At 30.6% G+C, this 13681-nt stretch overlaps 1 protein-coding gene across 1 annotated transcript in view; it reads right to left on the bottom strand.

Annotated features, from left to right (window-relative positions):
* Nucleotides 1–13681, bottom strand: part of LOC148307969 (uncharacterized) — a 416767-nt gene that overhangs the window by 27647 nt on the left and 375439 nt on the right. Inside the window, exons 8-9 of the mRNA XM_088262474.1 lie at nucleotides 8249–8398; nucleotides 6960–7106 (exon numbers count right to left, since the gene is read on the bottom strand). Coding sequence (XP_088118600.1) covers nucleotides 6960–7106; nucleotides 8249–8398 — 297 coding nt within the window. The remainder of the gene's footprint in view (nucleotides 1–6959; nucleotides 7107–8248; nucleotides 8399–13681) is intronic.

Below are 13681 nucleotides of genomic sequence, written 5' to 3'. Positions count from 1 at the left end.
ATTACGCGTTAAAATTTATGAGTAGAGTAACAACTTTTTATCATTACTTATTGCTTCAGACACTAGATTACCCCTACCGATGATATATCTACATATATCTATCTATACCTATATAAATACACTCTCACACACACACACACACACACACACACACACATACATATATATATATATATATATATATATATATATATATATATATATATATATATATATATATATATATATATATATATATATATATATATATATATATATATATATATATATATATATATATATATATATATATATATATATATATATATATATATATATATATATATATATATATATATATATATTTCACATAGGTTTTTTTTTAACTTGTGACGAAACATCTATCGTTTCATAATGCTGCCTATTATTGAAAATTCAAGTTGCATTAATTTTTAAAACCTGTATATATGCAATGGTCTCAGTTACCTTTCTGATACGGGTAACATTTTTCATAGATTTAAACGTGTGTTCAAACGGAGCAAGCTCAATAAATACTTCGCAAATTGGTGGCCCCTCAAATATCCTAGGAAAGATCACAAGCCCTGTAAATACATACTTTAATATTCTTCTTCATCTATGTAAAAATGTAATTATTTTTATCTCATTTCATAAAAACATAATTCTCGTTTCTGCATTGTGAACAAAAATATACGAATATGCAACGTAAGCCTTATGAGAAATACTCGAAGAGACATGTCTAAAACAGCAAATAATACAAGAACGGAGGTAGTAAAGGAATATTTCATTGTCTTGTAGTATAACACTAAACCAGAATAGTGCATTAAAAATGATAGCGTGCTATGCCAAGCTCCCGATAGTGTCGGGGACTATACGGCACGTTATTATTATTATTTGTCATTGGAACTATTCTCAACTGTGATAAATTTTACTCCCAGCTGGCTTTGGGAAGCAATGAGAGTTTGTGAGTTTGCGAACGCTCGTATTGGGAGCGTTCGGATTTTCCAATGTTCCAACACGTCACACACACAAAGCAACAGTGAAAAAAATCAACACTTCTGCAATTAGAACTTATGGCGTGCTTTGGATTCAAATATAAATCCACGTTCAAAAAAATATGTAGCTACCGTTACGATAAAAAAAAACACGTCGAGTAGAACTTTATAAAACGTGAGGGAGAAAAAATGCATGTTTTAATTTAATGTTCTTTTAAAGAAAAAAGAAATTTATGAGACAAGGTCTTTGTTTAAGACAAAAATAGTGACTTAATTAGTAATTGAGTTTTGAAAATGAAAAAGTCCCTAATTCACGAATATTATCAACAAGATAATGAAAAATTTTATTGAATTTGTTTATTTAAAAGTGAAAACAATTTTATTAGTCACAATTATATATTTTTTCACCCCTTCTCGAATGATAAATATTCAATAAACTAATTTTGTGAATTTCTATTTAAAAATTTTGTTATGCCATTATGTAATTGTATGAATAGCGCCATGGTAGTTACGCGTAGTATTGTTTGCATGCTGGTGTAGAAATAGTCCTGACGAAGAGACGGGCACGTCATGAAACTGGTAGATTGAAAACTCGGTGAGTGATTATAAACTACCATTACTTACATTTTGTGCAAATAACTGGCCGCTAAGTAATAACTTATAAATATTAAAATTTTAAAAATATAATATTCCTGTATAAAGGTAAGGTACATTATTTTAACGAAAATAATAATCAATGAAACAAATAAGGTTTTATTGAAAATAAATAATTATTTTTTATAGGTATCAAAAAATATCTTTCAAGTTATATTTTTAATACTATTTATAAGCAGTTCATTAACAAGTTCTAAATTATATAATTGAAAATTCGTGGAAATATGAAGCGAAAAATAAACCGTTATATTAAAATACCTGATTAATTTACCTTTGATATTATTTAGTTGTTATCAAGGACGAACTAAATACCCTTTACGCCTTCATTTTAATTAATTAATGTTCGTTTTGAATCAGGCGAGAGCAAAAAATTGGTTTCATTAACAGAATTCGGATATATCACAGGGTTTTTGAAAAGAATCTCTTTTATTTTGTGTTCGGTTGATGTTGCAGCGAGTAGTGCTCGGCGCCTATGCCCCAGGTGTATAGATTCGGAACGGGTTATCCCAACACATTCGGTTTACTATAAATATTTTCGCGACATTGTTCGCACGGATGGTACCGGGAAGGTGAACTGAATTTATGGTCGCCCTGTAGTTTTTGCTTTTTATTTGTCAACCCACGAGAAACACGTTTTTGTATGCAGATTGGAATTCGTTGTCCCGGGAAATGTTAAATTTTAGATGAAATTTAGGGTATAAAGTATACAGTTTAAAAATAGGATCAAAACATGTTCTCAATTCAAAGTTGTTTTACGTGATATACAATATAAGGCTGAAAATAAAAATGTAATGAGTAAAGCGAATGTTTTTGCCTAGAATTTTCACTCATGAATTACATGAAATTATAATAAAATAATAAAACCCTTATCCGCAACCCTATGGTGCATAAGGCACTGCTTCATATAAATGCAGTGTTATATTGATCGTTTACACATGAAGGAAAGGTGATCAGCCCTCCGCTTCAGGTACCAGTCCAGGGTAATATTGAATAAATATTACAGTGAAAAAAATCACTTATATTTATTTGACCCCCCCTGGGAATCGAACCCGGGACCTCCAGAACGGTAGCCGAGAGTGCTGACCATTACACTACGGAGGCGGACGAAATGAAATTATAGTAACTTTAAACTTAAAGAGTAAATCCACTCACAAGTAGGCATAGGATACGAAATTTAAAATGTTGAAGCCTGAGTAGGGTCATGATAAGCGGTGTTGCATAAGCCGTAGCTAGATTTCAGAGTCACTTGGACGTTAGGTAATTTAAAAAATATAACGAGTAAAAAGATATTCCAAATTTGATGTTATTTTAAATATTCTACCATTGAAATGAATGATCAAGATTTAATAAGTGCATAAATACTATGAATTTAACATTTTCTCGTGATTATATAAAGCCAAAAACAAAAATTTGATAAGTGAAAAGATATAAAATTATTTTAAATTTTACAACATTTTGAGTGTGTCCAAATACTTGATGAGATGTCAAAAAATAATTTTATTTTATTTTTTTAAATTTTGACTATTTGGATGATGAATTTGTTTGTAATTAGTAATTGAACAAACGTTCTATGCTAATTATTTTCAAATAAGAGCAAAAATGTGATTGTTGAAGAAATATATCAAATTTTAGAGTTATTTAACATTTTGACCATTTGTTTGAATAACAAAGCTGTGATTGTTGAAGAAACATACTGAATTTGACTTTCTGTCGTAAATATTGTAAAATAAGAACCGAAATGTGATCTGAAACTTATGTTCTGAATTGAAAGTTGTTTTGTGTTTTTATTTGGATGTGATAAATGAAATTGAAAATTGTGATAAAATATATTTTTAGATGAATAATATATTTATTTATTTATTTATTTGAACTTTTTGTACAATATGTGTGTACATTGGCGGGCTTATTGCTATAAAGCAATATCTTCCAACCAACCAAAAATATAATACGAATGGCATTTTTTTGGAACTTAAAATATTGAAACTATAATGTTTGGAAGTAAATCATGAATTTATAAAAATAAGGATGAAAGTAGATTGAAGGCAGGTGAAATTTGATATCTTCAAATATGCGGTAAAACAATTCGTGAAAGACGTTCGAGTGGTGAAATAAGGAAAGAATGCAAGACTAAGTATGATTATAAAATGAACAAAAAGAGTGATAAAATGGTTTGGACATGTGGAACGCATGAATAAGGAAAGAACGGCAAAACAAATTTGTGGGGCGAACGTAGTTGTTAATAAAAGCAGAGGAAGGCCAAAAACATCAAGGCATGATCAATATTTCAAATACTTAAAAGTGGTCAAGAGTTGGAATAATTGGCGGATATGTATGAGGAGATGCATGAATATAAAAAAGCGAGGAATATTTGCAACGGCAGAATGATGTGGCGTTCTATTCTCTTTGCGTACCTCTGCAGGAAAGAGGCGTAAAGTTTAGTTAGATAGTTAGATAATAAACTTATGAACCTTTTAAATTGTAGACAAAGGTACCTTTTGCAAAGTGGACATTTCCATAAAAAAAATAAATAACAAATATAATATAAAATATCTGATTTTCACCAACGTATGTACCTATAGATTCTTTCTATTTATATTCACCTTTCTCGTTTAATTAGTCCCCTCTAAGTTTTACCGCAAAATAATCAAATTATAAATTTAAATTAAGTATACTTCCTAAATGAAAATTAATTGTTTTGTTTCGGTAGTATTTCACAAAGAAAGCGTCGAGACGATAATTTGCAAATTTCGGCCGTCGGGGGTTTGAGGCGAATTTAGAGATATTTGACGAAATTCGAATTAAGCTCATGGCGTAAATGCTGAATAATATATGACCCGAAAACCACCCCGCTTGACGAACCCTGAACCTTTTCAGGGCTCCATCATTTTATATCCGCGAAATAGCACAACCCTTCGCTTTATAAATTAGTTCCAACCAAACCGAAACTTTTCACGAAAATGGCTATATTAATTTATTTATTCATTTATAAAGTCCTCATTAATTTACAACGCAAGTTCGGAGTCGTAATACAAATAAAGTTGCAAAACTCATACATATATATCTGTCTCCGCAGTGTAGTGATTAGCGTGTTAAGCTACCACTCTAAAGAACAATGACTTGATTCCGAGGGGTCATAAAAACAAGTTGTTTTAGAACAATTTTTTTTCTAACCCTTATTCACACCAAATGGTTCATAGAGTACTGCATCGTATTATCTTATATATATTAAGTGTTATCTTGATCGTTACTTATATGAAGGCAAGGTCATCATTTCTGCGCTTCAGAGACCAGTCCAATGTAATACTAAATAAATATTAGAGTATAAAATCAGTAATATTTATTTTCACGCTCCCCCCCCCCTGGGAATCGATCCTGGGACCTCCAGCACGGTCGCTAACCATTACACCATGGAGGTGGACAGATATAGTTTAGAATAATAGTTTGATTATTATCACTTTGGACTGATACATGAATTCCAAGGTTGATCACCTTACTTTAACGTAATTTTTTTATTTTATTATTTTTTATTTGAATACATTTATTTAAATCACAATTTATACATATTTTGAACCTTTTTTTTTGAGGAGACCCACCAAGCTACCTTGTGTGTCTTGTCGGTGGAGCTCTTAACAGTGAAGATAACACCGTGTTGATAAATCAGTAATTTATTTTTATTTCCTTTTCAATAATAAATAACTTTATCTAATTATTTAAATATAAAAGTAAAACACTTCTATAAGAACACTTTCTTGAGTTTATTAATATAAACACGACGCGTTTCAAGAATAATCATTATTTAATCATTGATAAATAGAATAATAATAAAACCCTTACCGCACCCTAACGGTGCATAGGGCACTTCATATAAACGCAGTGTTATCTCGATCGATTACACATGAAGGAAAGGTGATCAGCCCTCCACTTCAGGTACCAGTCCAGTGTAATATTGAATAAACATTAGAGTGAAAAAATCACTTATATTTATTAAACCCCCCTGGGAATCGAACCCGGGACCTCCAGAACGGTAGACGAGCATGCTGACCATTACACTACGGAAGCGGACTATATTCTCATTAACAGGTAAAAATTAAATTTTGTATTTTCACCCCTGTTGATAAGCATATCTGTAGTTCTCAAAATATGTCGTGTTTATATTAATAAATTTTAAAAAATGGTCTGAAATAAGTGTTTAAATTGTTCAATTAAAAAATTCAAGTTATTCCATAATTTATTTATTGATTTGGCGTTAAATTTGTAGAATTCCATTTTAATTCATGTATTTACAACATTTTGAGTGTGAACAAGTATTTGGACACACTCAAAATGTTGTAAATAAATTGTCTGGTCAAATTATAAGCTTAAATAATAAAAATGAAAATGGTATTTTCTGGCTTTTCTCATGTGTGTGATTATAATCCAGGATTCGGACCTCACATACTAATATAAGAGTTTCTGTTTAGTAAAAAGCTTCTTTACGTCTCACCAATAGATGTCTCTAGTGATGTTCTAGTGATTTAAGAACAAGGTTTCTAAATTGATTCATATATTTAGAACTTCCAAGAATTTGAATAGTGTGTTTGTCAATAATGGGTAGAATTGGTGAATGTTACACGTGTGTAAAGTGATCACTTAAACCAGCCTATGACGGTCGTCAGCCCCGTAAATGCCCAGACTTCCATATTCTTCTTCATCTTTGATGAGATGTCAAAAAATAATATTAATTCATGTATACATTTAATGCATATTCGTTTGAAAATGCCATAACTAGGCGAGACAATTATCACAAATATTAACTTTTATGTATTTTTTTAAAAATAAAATACAAACTTAGTGGACTAAAAAAAAACTGTGTTTCATTTAAAAATGAATACATAAGTTATTCTTAAGTGTTAATGAAAAATCAATAAATAGTGTTTAATCTACAATCATAAATAAAACACTACTTTTTACCACTTGTGTTTTATATTGTTACGACTAGTTTCGTTAAGTATAAATGCCTCGATCTACGAGTTTGAACGGAACAGTTTATATTCAAACCTGTAGATGGAAGCATCATTAGATTCTAAATCAAGTAACAATATAATACTCAAGTGCTTTATTTATAATATATTTTGTTTGGTTATCGTATTGCGTTTGTTTAAGAATACCTACATATCTTCATTAAAGTAAAACTTTTCCATACCAATTTTTTTTTTATTTAATGAAAAATTGCAAACTTATTTCTAAAATGACTATAGCTTTGACTTTAGTGTGATGCGTTATGCATTTACGAGATTAAATTGCGAACCTATAAAATTAGACGAATTTTCTTACCTTTTCTTCAGCGTCACCATCAAGCACCCTTCCATCCCAAATCCTTAGTTGGGCGTTGCAGTCAGTTCCCTGGTCGAACGCAGCCGGATCTGGTGAAGCAGCATAATACTTGATAAAGGATATCCAAACTATTTCATTGCTACGCCCCTGGAAATAAAAACATGTGTTTCGTTATTTTCTAAACAAAAAGTCGCAAAAAAACCTTATTTCGTTCGTGAAAAATTAAGTAAAAGGAAATTTGATAAATATTATATGGTAACAAAATTAAAGTTCTTTGTTTTGAACCACTTTTTTTGGTACTTTTTTCTCCAACTGGTTTTGAAATTATCATCAGGGTTAAACATGTAACCCTGATGATGATAAGGTTCTTGTTGAAACCGTTTGGAGAAAAAAGTACGAAAAAAATGTTTAAAAACAAAGTACTTTTAACTTTTTAAGTTTATACAATGTGCCACAAAGTATATGCGAAGAACATTCAATAAAATATTGGATGGTATGTGGGTTTGTTGGTGACACAGTGGTGACAACAACATAGCATCTATCGTGTATATACCAGCATAGTCTGGCCAGGGCATTCTAGATTTGTCTCTCCTACAAACCAATCACTCACTTTGAGCTACCTAGCAATACTTGTTTTTATTATAATAACCCAAAGTATATTATAAATAAGTATTGTATTTTTTTCAGTAGGTACCGTAGAACGGGGCTACTTGAACTTTGATGTGTTACTTGAGCCAAGTACAAAAAAAATTGATCTTTATTTGGTCTACAATAATGAATGTATCGACATGATTCATTGTTTCCCTGACGGGTGACACTTATTGTCACAATATGTTCATTATTGTAGACCAAATACAGATTTAAATGATTGTTTTGTACTGGGCTCAAGTAACACATCAAAGTTCAAGTAGCCCTGTTCAACGATACCCTTAATTATAACCTAAAGTTGTGCCCGTACACTGGCCATACCTTTATATGATTTTTTTGTATTAATAAAATACAATATTTTTGTACTTGTGATTACATTATATTGTGAAATGCAAAAAAAGTCAGATTACTAGCGAGTCATTAGTGATCATCTACCACCTTAGTAAACAACAATTATCAAATCATTCGTAGTATTTTTAAAGATAAATATGTAAATTTTTAAATTTGCAATCACATCTCAACTATAGGCGGCCAGTGACTGAAATTGCAAGCAATTATAATATATATTTTGGTTTAAAACGTAGTGCTTTGTGGTTAAAATTAAATTAAATTAGACAAAACATACTGTTGACAAAACTGACCTGAAAATGATATCGGCACGTAGTGTTCGGTGGCAAGGAATGCCTCGGATTCCTTAGTATTCCAGAGCTGGCATCAAATGTGTTGAGAAGAAACTCACAGCGGCCATCTTCTCTCACATAACTGTGAGAGTTCGTGTCCATGAAAAGTACCTGTAACAAAATCATTGTAAAATATTAACAACACAGATAATATAATATCAAATATGCCTAAAATTCAGAAATACACTCACACAAATTTTTATAAGCAATCCCTTATTAATAATATAAATTAATAAAACCCTTATCCGCACCCCAATGGTGCATAGGGCACTGCGTCACATAAAAGCAGTGTTATCTTAATCGTTTACTCACGAAGGAAAGGTGATCAGCCTTCCGCTTCAGACGCCAGTCCATGGTAATATTGAATAAATATTACAGCGAAAATATCACTTATATATATTTTACCCCCATCGGGAATCGAACTCGAGGCATGATGGTTGGTTTAGAAAGCTTTTATTTTGTAGCGAAGTCTTTATTAAGATGTATATATATGCTAGGTCATCCGCTCTGTTAATACTATATTCTTCTGCACCTATGCTGAGTTGTCAAAATGTTAAAACAACTCCGTGTGAAATAACACGTAAGTATGTAAAAGTGGAGACTTCAAGATTTATGAACAAGGAATTGGACAACCCAAAAAAAAAATATGAATTTAATCCATAATTCTGGATTAACAAATGATTTAGTCGCTGCAAAATTTTACGAAATGACGGAGATTAATCACAATAAGTGCGTTAAGTTTTTTTAATCACTTTACATGCTGAATATTCAAGTTGTGCGAGTTTTATGAAAATTTTGGCCTTTTTTTTTTAAATTTGTTTTTCTTAGTTTATTAAATTTTCAAACGAAATATACTTATGCAGATTTCTTAAAATGATGATCAAAGCTAAGCTGTGTAGCTTCGATAGATTTTCGGTGAACATTTAAAATCTTTATCAAGAAATAACTTATATAAAATAAATAAGTACCTTCTTTTGTGTTCAACAAAACGATTTTTTTTCTCTTGTAAAATCATTGAATCTTTTCTGAGTAGATAATCGTAAAGCCTCTTTCCAGGTTTTACACAGAAAAAGTAAAGTGTCGAATTTAGCAAAACCTTTCTCACCCGAGTCACGCTTTTGTTTTTATCGACGTAAATTGAAATATTTTCACCTCCCAGGAAGGCAGATTTTTATTTTTCCACCGGAGATGTCGAAGTATTGATTTTTTAAGTGTTTTAAAGGGAGAAGGCAGCCTGTAAGTGGATAAGCCGGCGTAGCTTTGTTTTATAGGATGTCAGATCCAAAATGAAAAAAATATGATCGTTATTACCTGGGGAAAACTTTGAAATTCCCAAGTACTAATTTAATTAAAGTACACAACGCCGAGAGAGGATGCGGAAGGTATTTTTTTTACGATATACGTGTAAAATTTTTAAAAGGTATTTTTATTTCTAAAGGTTGTCTCATCCCGATATTTATTTTCATTATTCTGGCTTGACTCAGCAGTGGGTACATTTTTAAGTCAGCAATATTTTGCTTTCAACTACACAGTATTGTAAATTAAAAAAAAAATAATTAAAAAAATTAGAGCTAAATATAATATATATGTAAAATAACAACTCATAATTTTCTAGAGATGCTGTGAAAAGATCATTTTGCTGACAATGGTATCTCACAAACACACAGGTATATACATGTATGTTAACATTTATGGAAATTTAAGAAAATTACAGGTGTTAATTTAATTTCGTATTGTTAATACATATCTTCATATAATATTCTTCAAACATTTCATAAAAAGTTACCGATAGTAGGTTGACCTGTTTTCCTCAGAATAATATACAATATTTTCCAACAAAGCATGTATTTAATCGATTTTATTTCACAGAAAGTGTGCGTACGAGTATTTAAAAATAAAAATAAAACTTTTTAATCATCACGGCGCTTCAACGCAGAAGAAGGCAGAAAAAAGGAACGATACACTACTCTGTCTTTGCAAACACTATTTGCTTTTTCCACATTGATGCATCGCTTAACTTGACCACACTCCAACTCCTGACTCACAAATTTATCAAAACTGAGGGCCCCACAATCTGCCATACTTTCAAATCTATTAAAAATGCAACCCGCATCCAGAAGGTACTCGAGACCATTGCATATGTATAGGTTTGAAAAAATAATGTTATACGATGTTCAAATATAATAGAATGGTGAGCGTTTAACAACCACATGAAATGATTTTTATTTATTGTTTCGGCATTAACTTTGTGGTAAGACATGTTACAATGATTAAAGAAAACACTTGCTTTTTACCACTTGAGTTTTATTATAGACTACATGTTTCAGAAGTTAAACTTCCATCATGCAGGTCTGTATAATAACTAAAATATAAAATTAAAAATTGTTCTATAAACTTACTATTACTTTCTTTTACTTTCCCCTCTCCTTATTTATAGAACAATTTTATATTTTATAGTTTAGTTACTATACAGACCTGAATGATGGAAGTTTAACTTCTGAAACCTGTAGTCTATAATAAAACTCAAGTGGTAAAAAACAAGTGTTTTCTTTAATCATTCATATGAAATGATCGCTTAGGCCAGCCAAATGCCAGGTCGCTAGCCTCTTACGATCTTCTTTCATATAAAAAGAACGATATGTTCCGTATCAAGTTTAGATAACTATTAAATTAAAATTTTTACTTAATTATAATAATAAACAATATGACGATGAATAAAGCCTCCCCCTAATTCTCTTTGTTCCCACTGATAACAAAAAAAGAAAAATAGAAACAGCTCCTACCTCCTTTAACTTTATGACAATTCTAAAATTTAGACTTCACATATACGTACCTACGGTGTTTGAAAATGATGCGGAATGCATCGAAACACGTGTCACAATAGATTTTAAGAAAGAGTGGTAGGTATAAACTTTTTTTTCATATATAAGAAAGAGGTCAAGGGGTCTTGCATCGCTTATTTCACTGCGACCATCTTAGGTCAATTGTGACCTCCCTTTGTATCATAGCTCACTTTTAAGACCTATGTGAGTCATTCAACTCACGACCTGTATTGGTATTTACTTAGTAAAACTTAATTTAAAAATGAAATTTTTGGTATGAAAATCAAAATGAAGACCAATGTATAATGATATTAGAATATAAGTAAATATATATCCACCCTAGTTATTCCATAATTGATAGCATATCGCCATGGTTACGAGTGGCGATCATGTTTGGGAATATGAACAGTCTATTACCTCGGGGCATTGCAAACTTGATTTCAATGGTGAGGCAAAGTTCCGGCCGGAGATTGGGTGTGCACGCTAGGTGTATTGTTGCAGGGTCCAGTACTAGCGCGCACACCCTCCTACGGGTAGGTCGGGTAGATGCTATGCCAGCCGATAGTTGCCTTAGTGCAGTGGCGACCTCACCATAGTAATCGATTCCCTGGAGATTCCCATTAAAATTCATATTGCACTTTAATTTTATGTTAGCGTTTAAAATACATTTTCGCATGTATAAAATCAAAAACTGTAAATTATACGAGTTACAGACAGCGTGGCGTAGCTGGGTGCTCGACTGTGAAACTGGTGTCGCGGGTTCGATTCCGGCAATTGCAAAATTAATTCAAGAATGATTGTTTTTTACGTGGATTGGGTGTTTCTAGTGTATTTTTCACATTTACCTTACCTATCCTTACTATTCTACCTGCAGATGCTTCTTGTAAGGGCATTGGGGGTTATTTCTTCATTTAAAAAAATTTAAGTTTCAATTCACAAAAACAATAGGTTATTTTTTTTTTGGAAACCAAAAGAAGTCTTATCTGCATTATAATACTTCTTGGATGCGTCTTTATTGCTTTCGTTTGAACTTTTGAAAATATTTGTACATAAATTTATTTTTATAATAATATAAAATACATATATACGTACAATAATGTTTATCTCTGCCAGTTATCTTGTCTTAAGCAATATAAAAAAAACACTGAAATATAATACTATTATTTTATTTTTGTATTACCAACATCCATATTTATTTAAAATATATAATTATATTTTCCCTTGAACATTTGAAAACATGTGTTTTTTCGATACTAGTCATGTTTATATTCATAAACTTATTTTTTTACATGTATTTTATTTTTATATAATATTAAAATCATTATGTTCTTTCGCAAATTTATTTTTTATCAAAAGAGATATTCCCAAAACAAAAATTTGCATTATTATTAAGTATTCAATAACTATAATTATTTTGATTGAAAAACAAAACAAAAATCAAATTAGTAAAAGAAGAAGAATGTCTTAAGTATTTTATGTAAAAATATACAATAGTTATATTTTAAAAAGAAATAGAAATCGAAAAGAAAGGCTGAATATATAAATACACCCTTTACCTTTAAGATAAGCAAAAAGGTGGTGATATGGGGATGTTGAACTACTTATTTTATGGACATCCTGAACGCGTTTGAAAGTTATGTAAGTAGTGATTTTTTTTCTTCATTCAATATTGCCCAAAAAACCAGCAAATAAAACGATATTATACATTTTATGTGTAGGCATCTTTGTGCTGATTATTTAGTTCTAAGGAAACACGTGTATTAATTTTACATGACATTTATATTAAAAGGTAGTATTTACGATAAACTTTAAAACAGTTTTTAAATATAAAAAAATAATTAAGACAAAAGACTGGCTCATAATGAAAGTTTGGGAAAAAGATGATTAAATTACCTAAACAAAAAAAAGTTAAACAACTTTAAATTAAACAATTTAATTTTTAAAACTGTACAAGTTTCGCTAGCCTCCGTAGTGCAGTGGTTAACGTATTTAAGCAAAAATTTAATTTTACAATTTTTTTGTTTGTTTTATCGAACCGTTTTCTCGGAACATAATTGAAAGTATCTTAATTATAGAAGTCAACGATACTCAACTATTCACTGCTTGTATTTCAGAAGTTTCACGTTGAAGTTTCAATTATGTTTATTTTATAAATGCTTATTTTGAATTACCTAACGATTGTTTAAAAAAAATTTAAGATGGTAATAGAATCTTCTATATAAAAATTCAGTTAAGGATAGTTTACTTTATTTTTTTTAAACACTACCGCAAGGGAGCTTAGCTGTAAGTAAATAGGGGATGACAATTCTCTCTCTCTTAAACTCTTCCTAAGCCTCATCCACATCCAGTGGTAAAGTATAAGGCCCTGTATCACACGCAGCGTTATCTTAATTGTTAATTGCATGAAGGGATGATGATAAATCCTGTGTTCTTGTAACAGTCCAAGGTGATATTATATTTGATAAATATGAGAGTGAAAATCAATTGTTTTTATTTTGACCTCTTGGGATTCGAACCCAAGACGTACAGCATAATAGGCAAACGTTAGTAAAGGCGCTTCAGGTATATATAT

This window comes from Brachycentrus maculatus, unplaced genomic scaffold (assembly GCF_059751285.1).
Source record: "Brachycentrus maculatus isolate JH-2025_06_01 unplaced genomic scaffold, ASM5975128v1 h1tg000180l, whole genome shotgun sequence".
NCBI classification, from domain to species: domain Eukaryota; kingdom Metazoa; phylum Arthropoda; class Insecta; order Trichoptera; family Brachycentridae; genus Brachycentrus; species Brachycentrus maculatus.
Note: the sequence above shows the minus strand (reverse complement) of the source record. Positions and strands in the feature narration are given on the sequence as shown.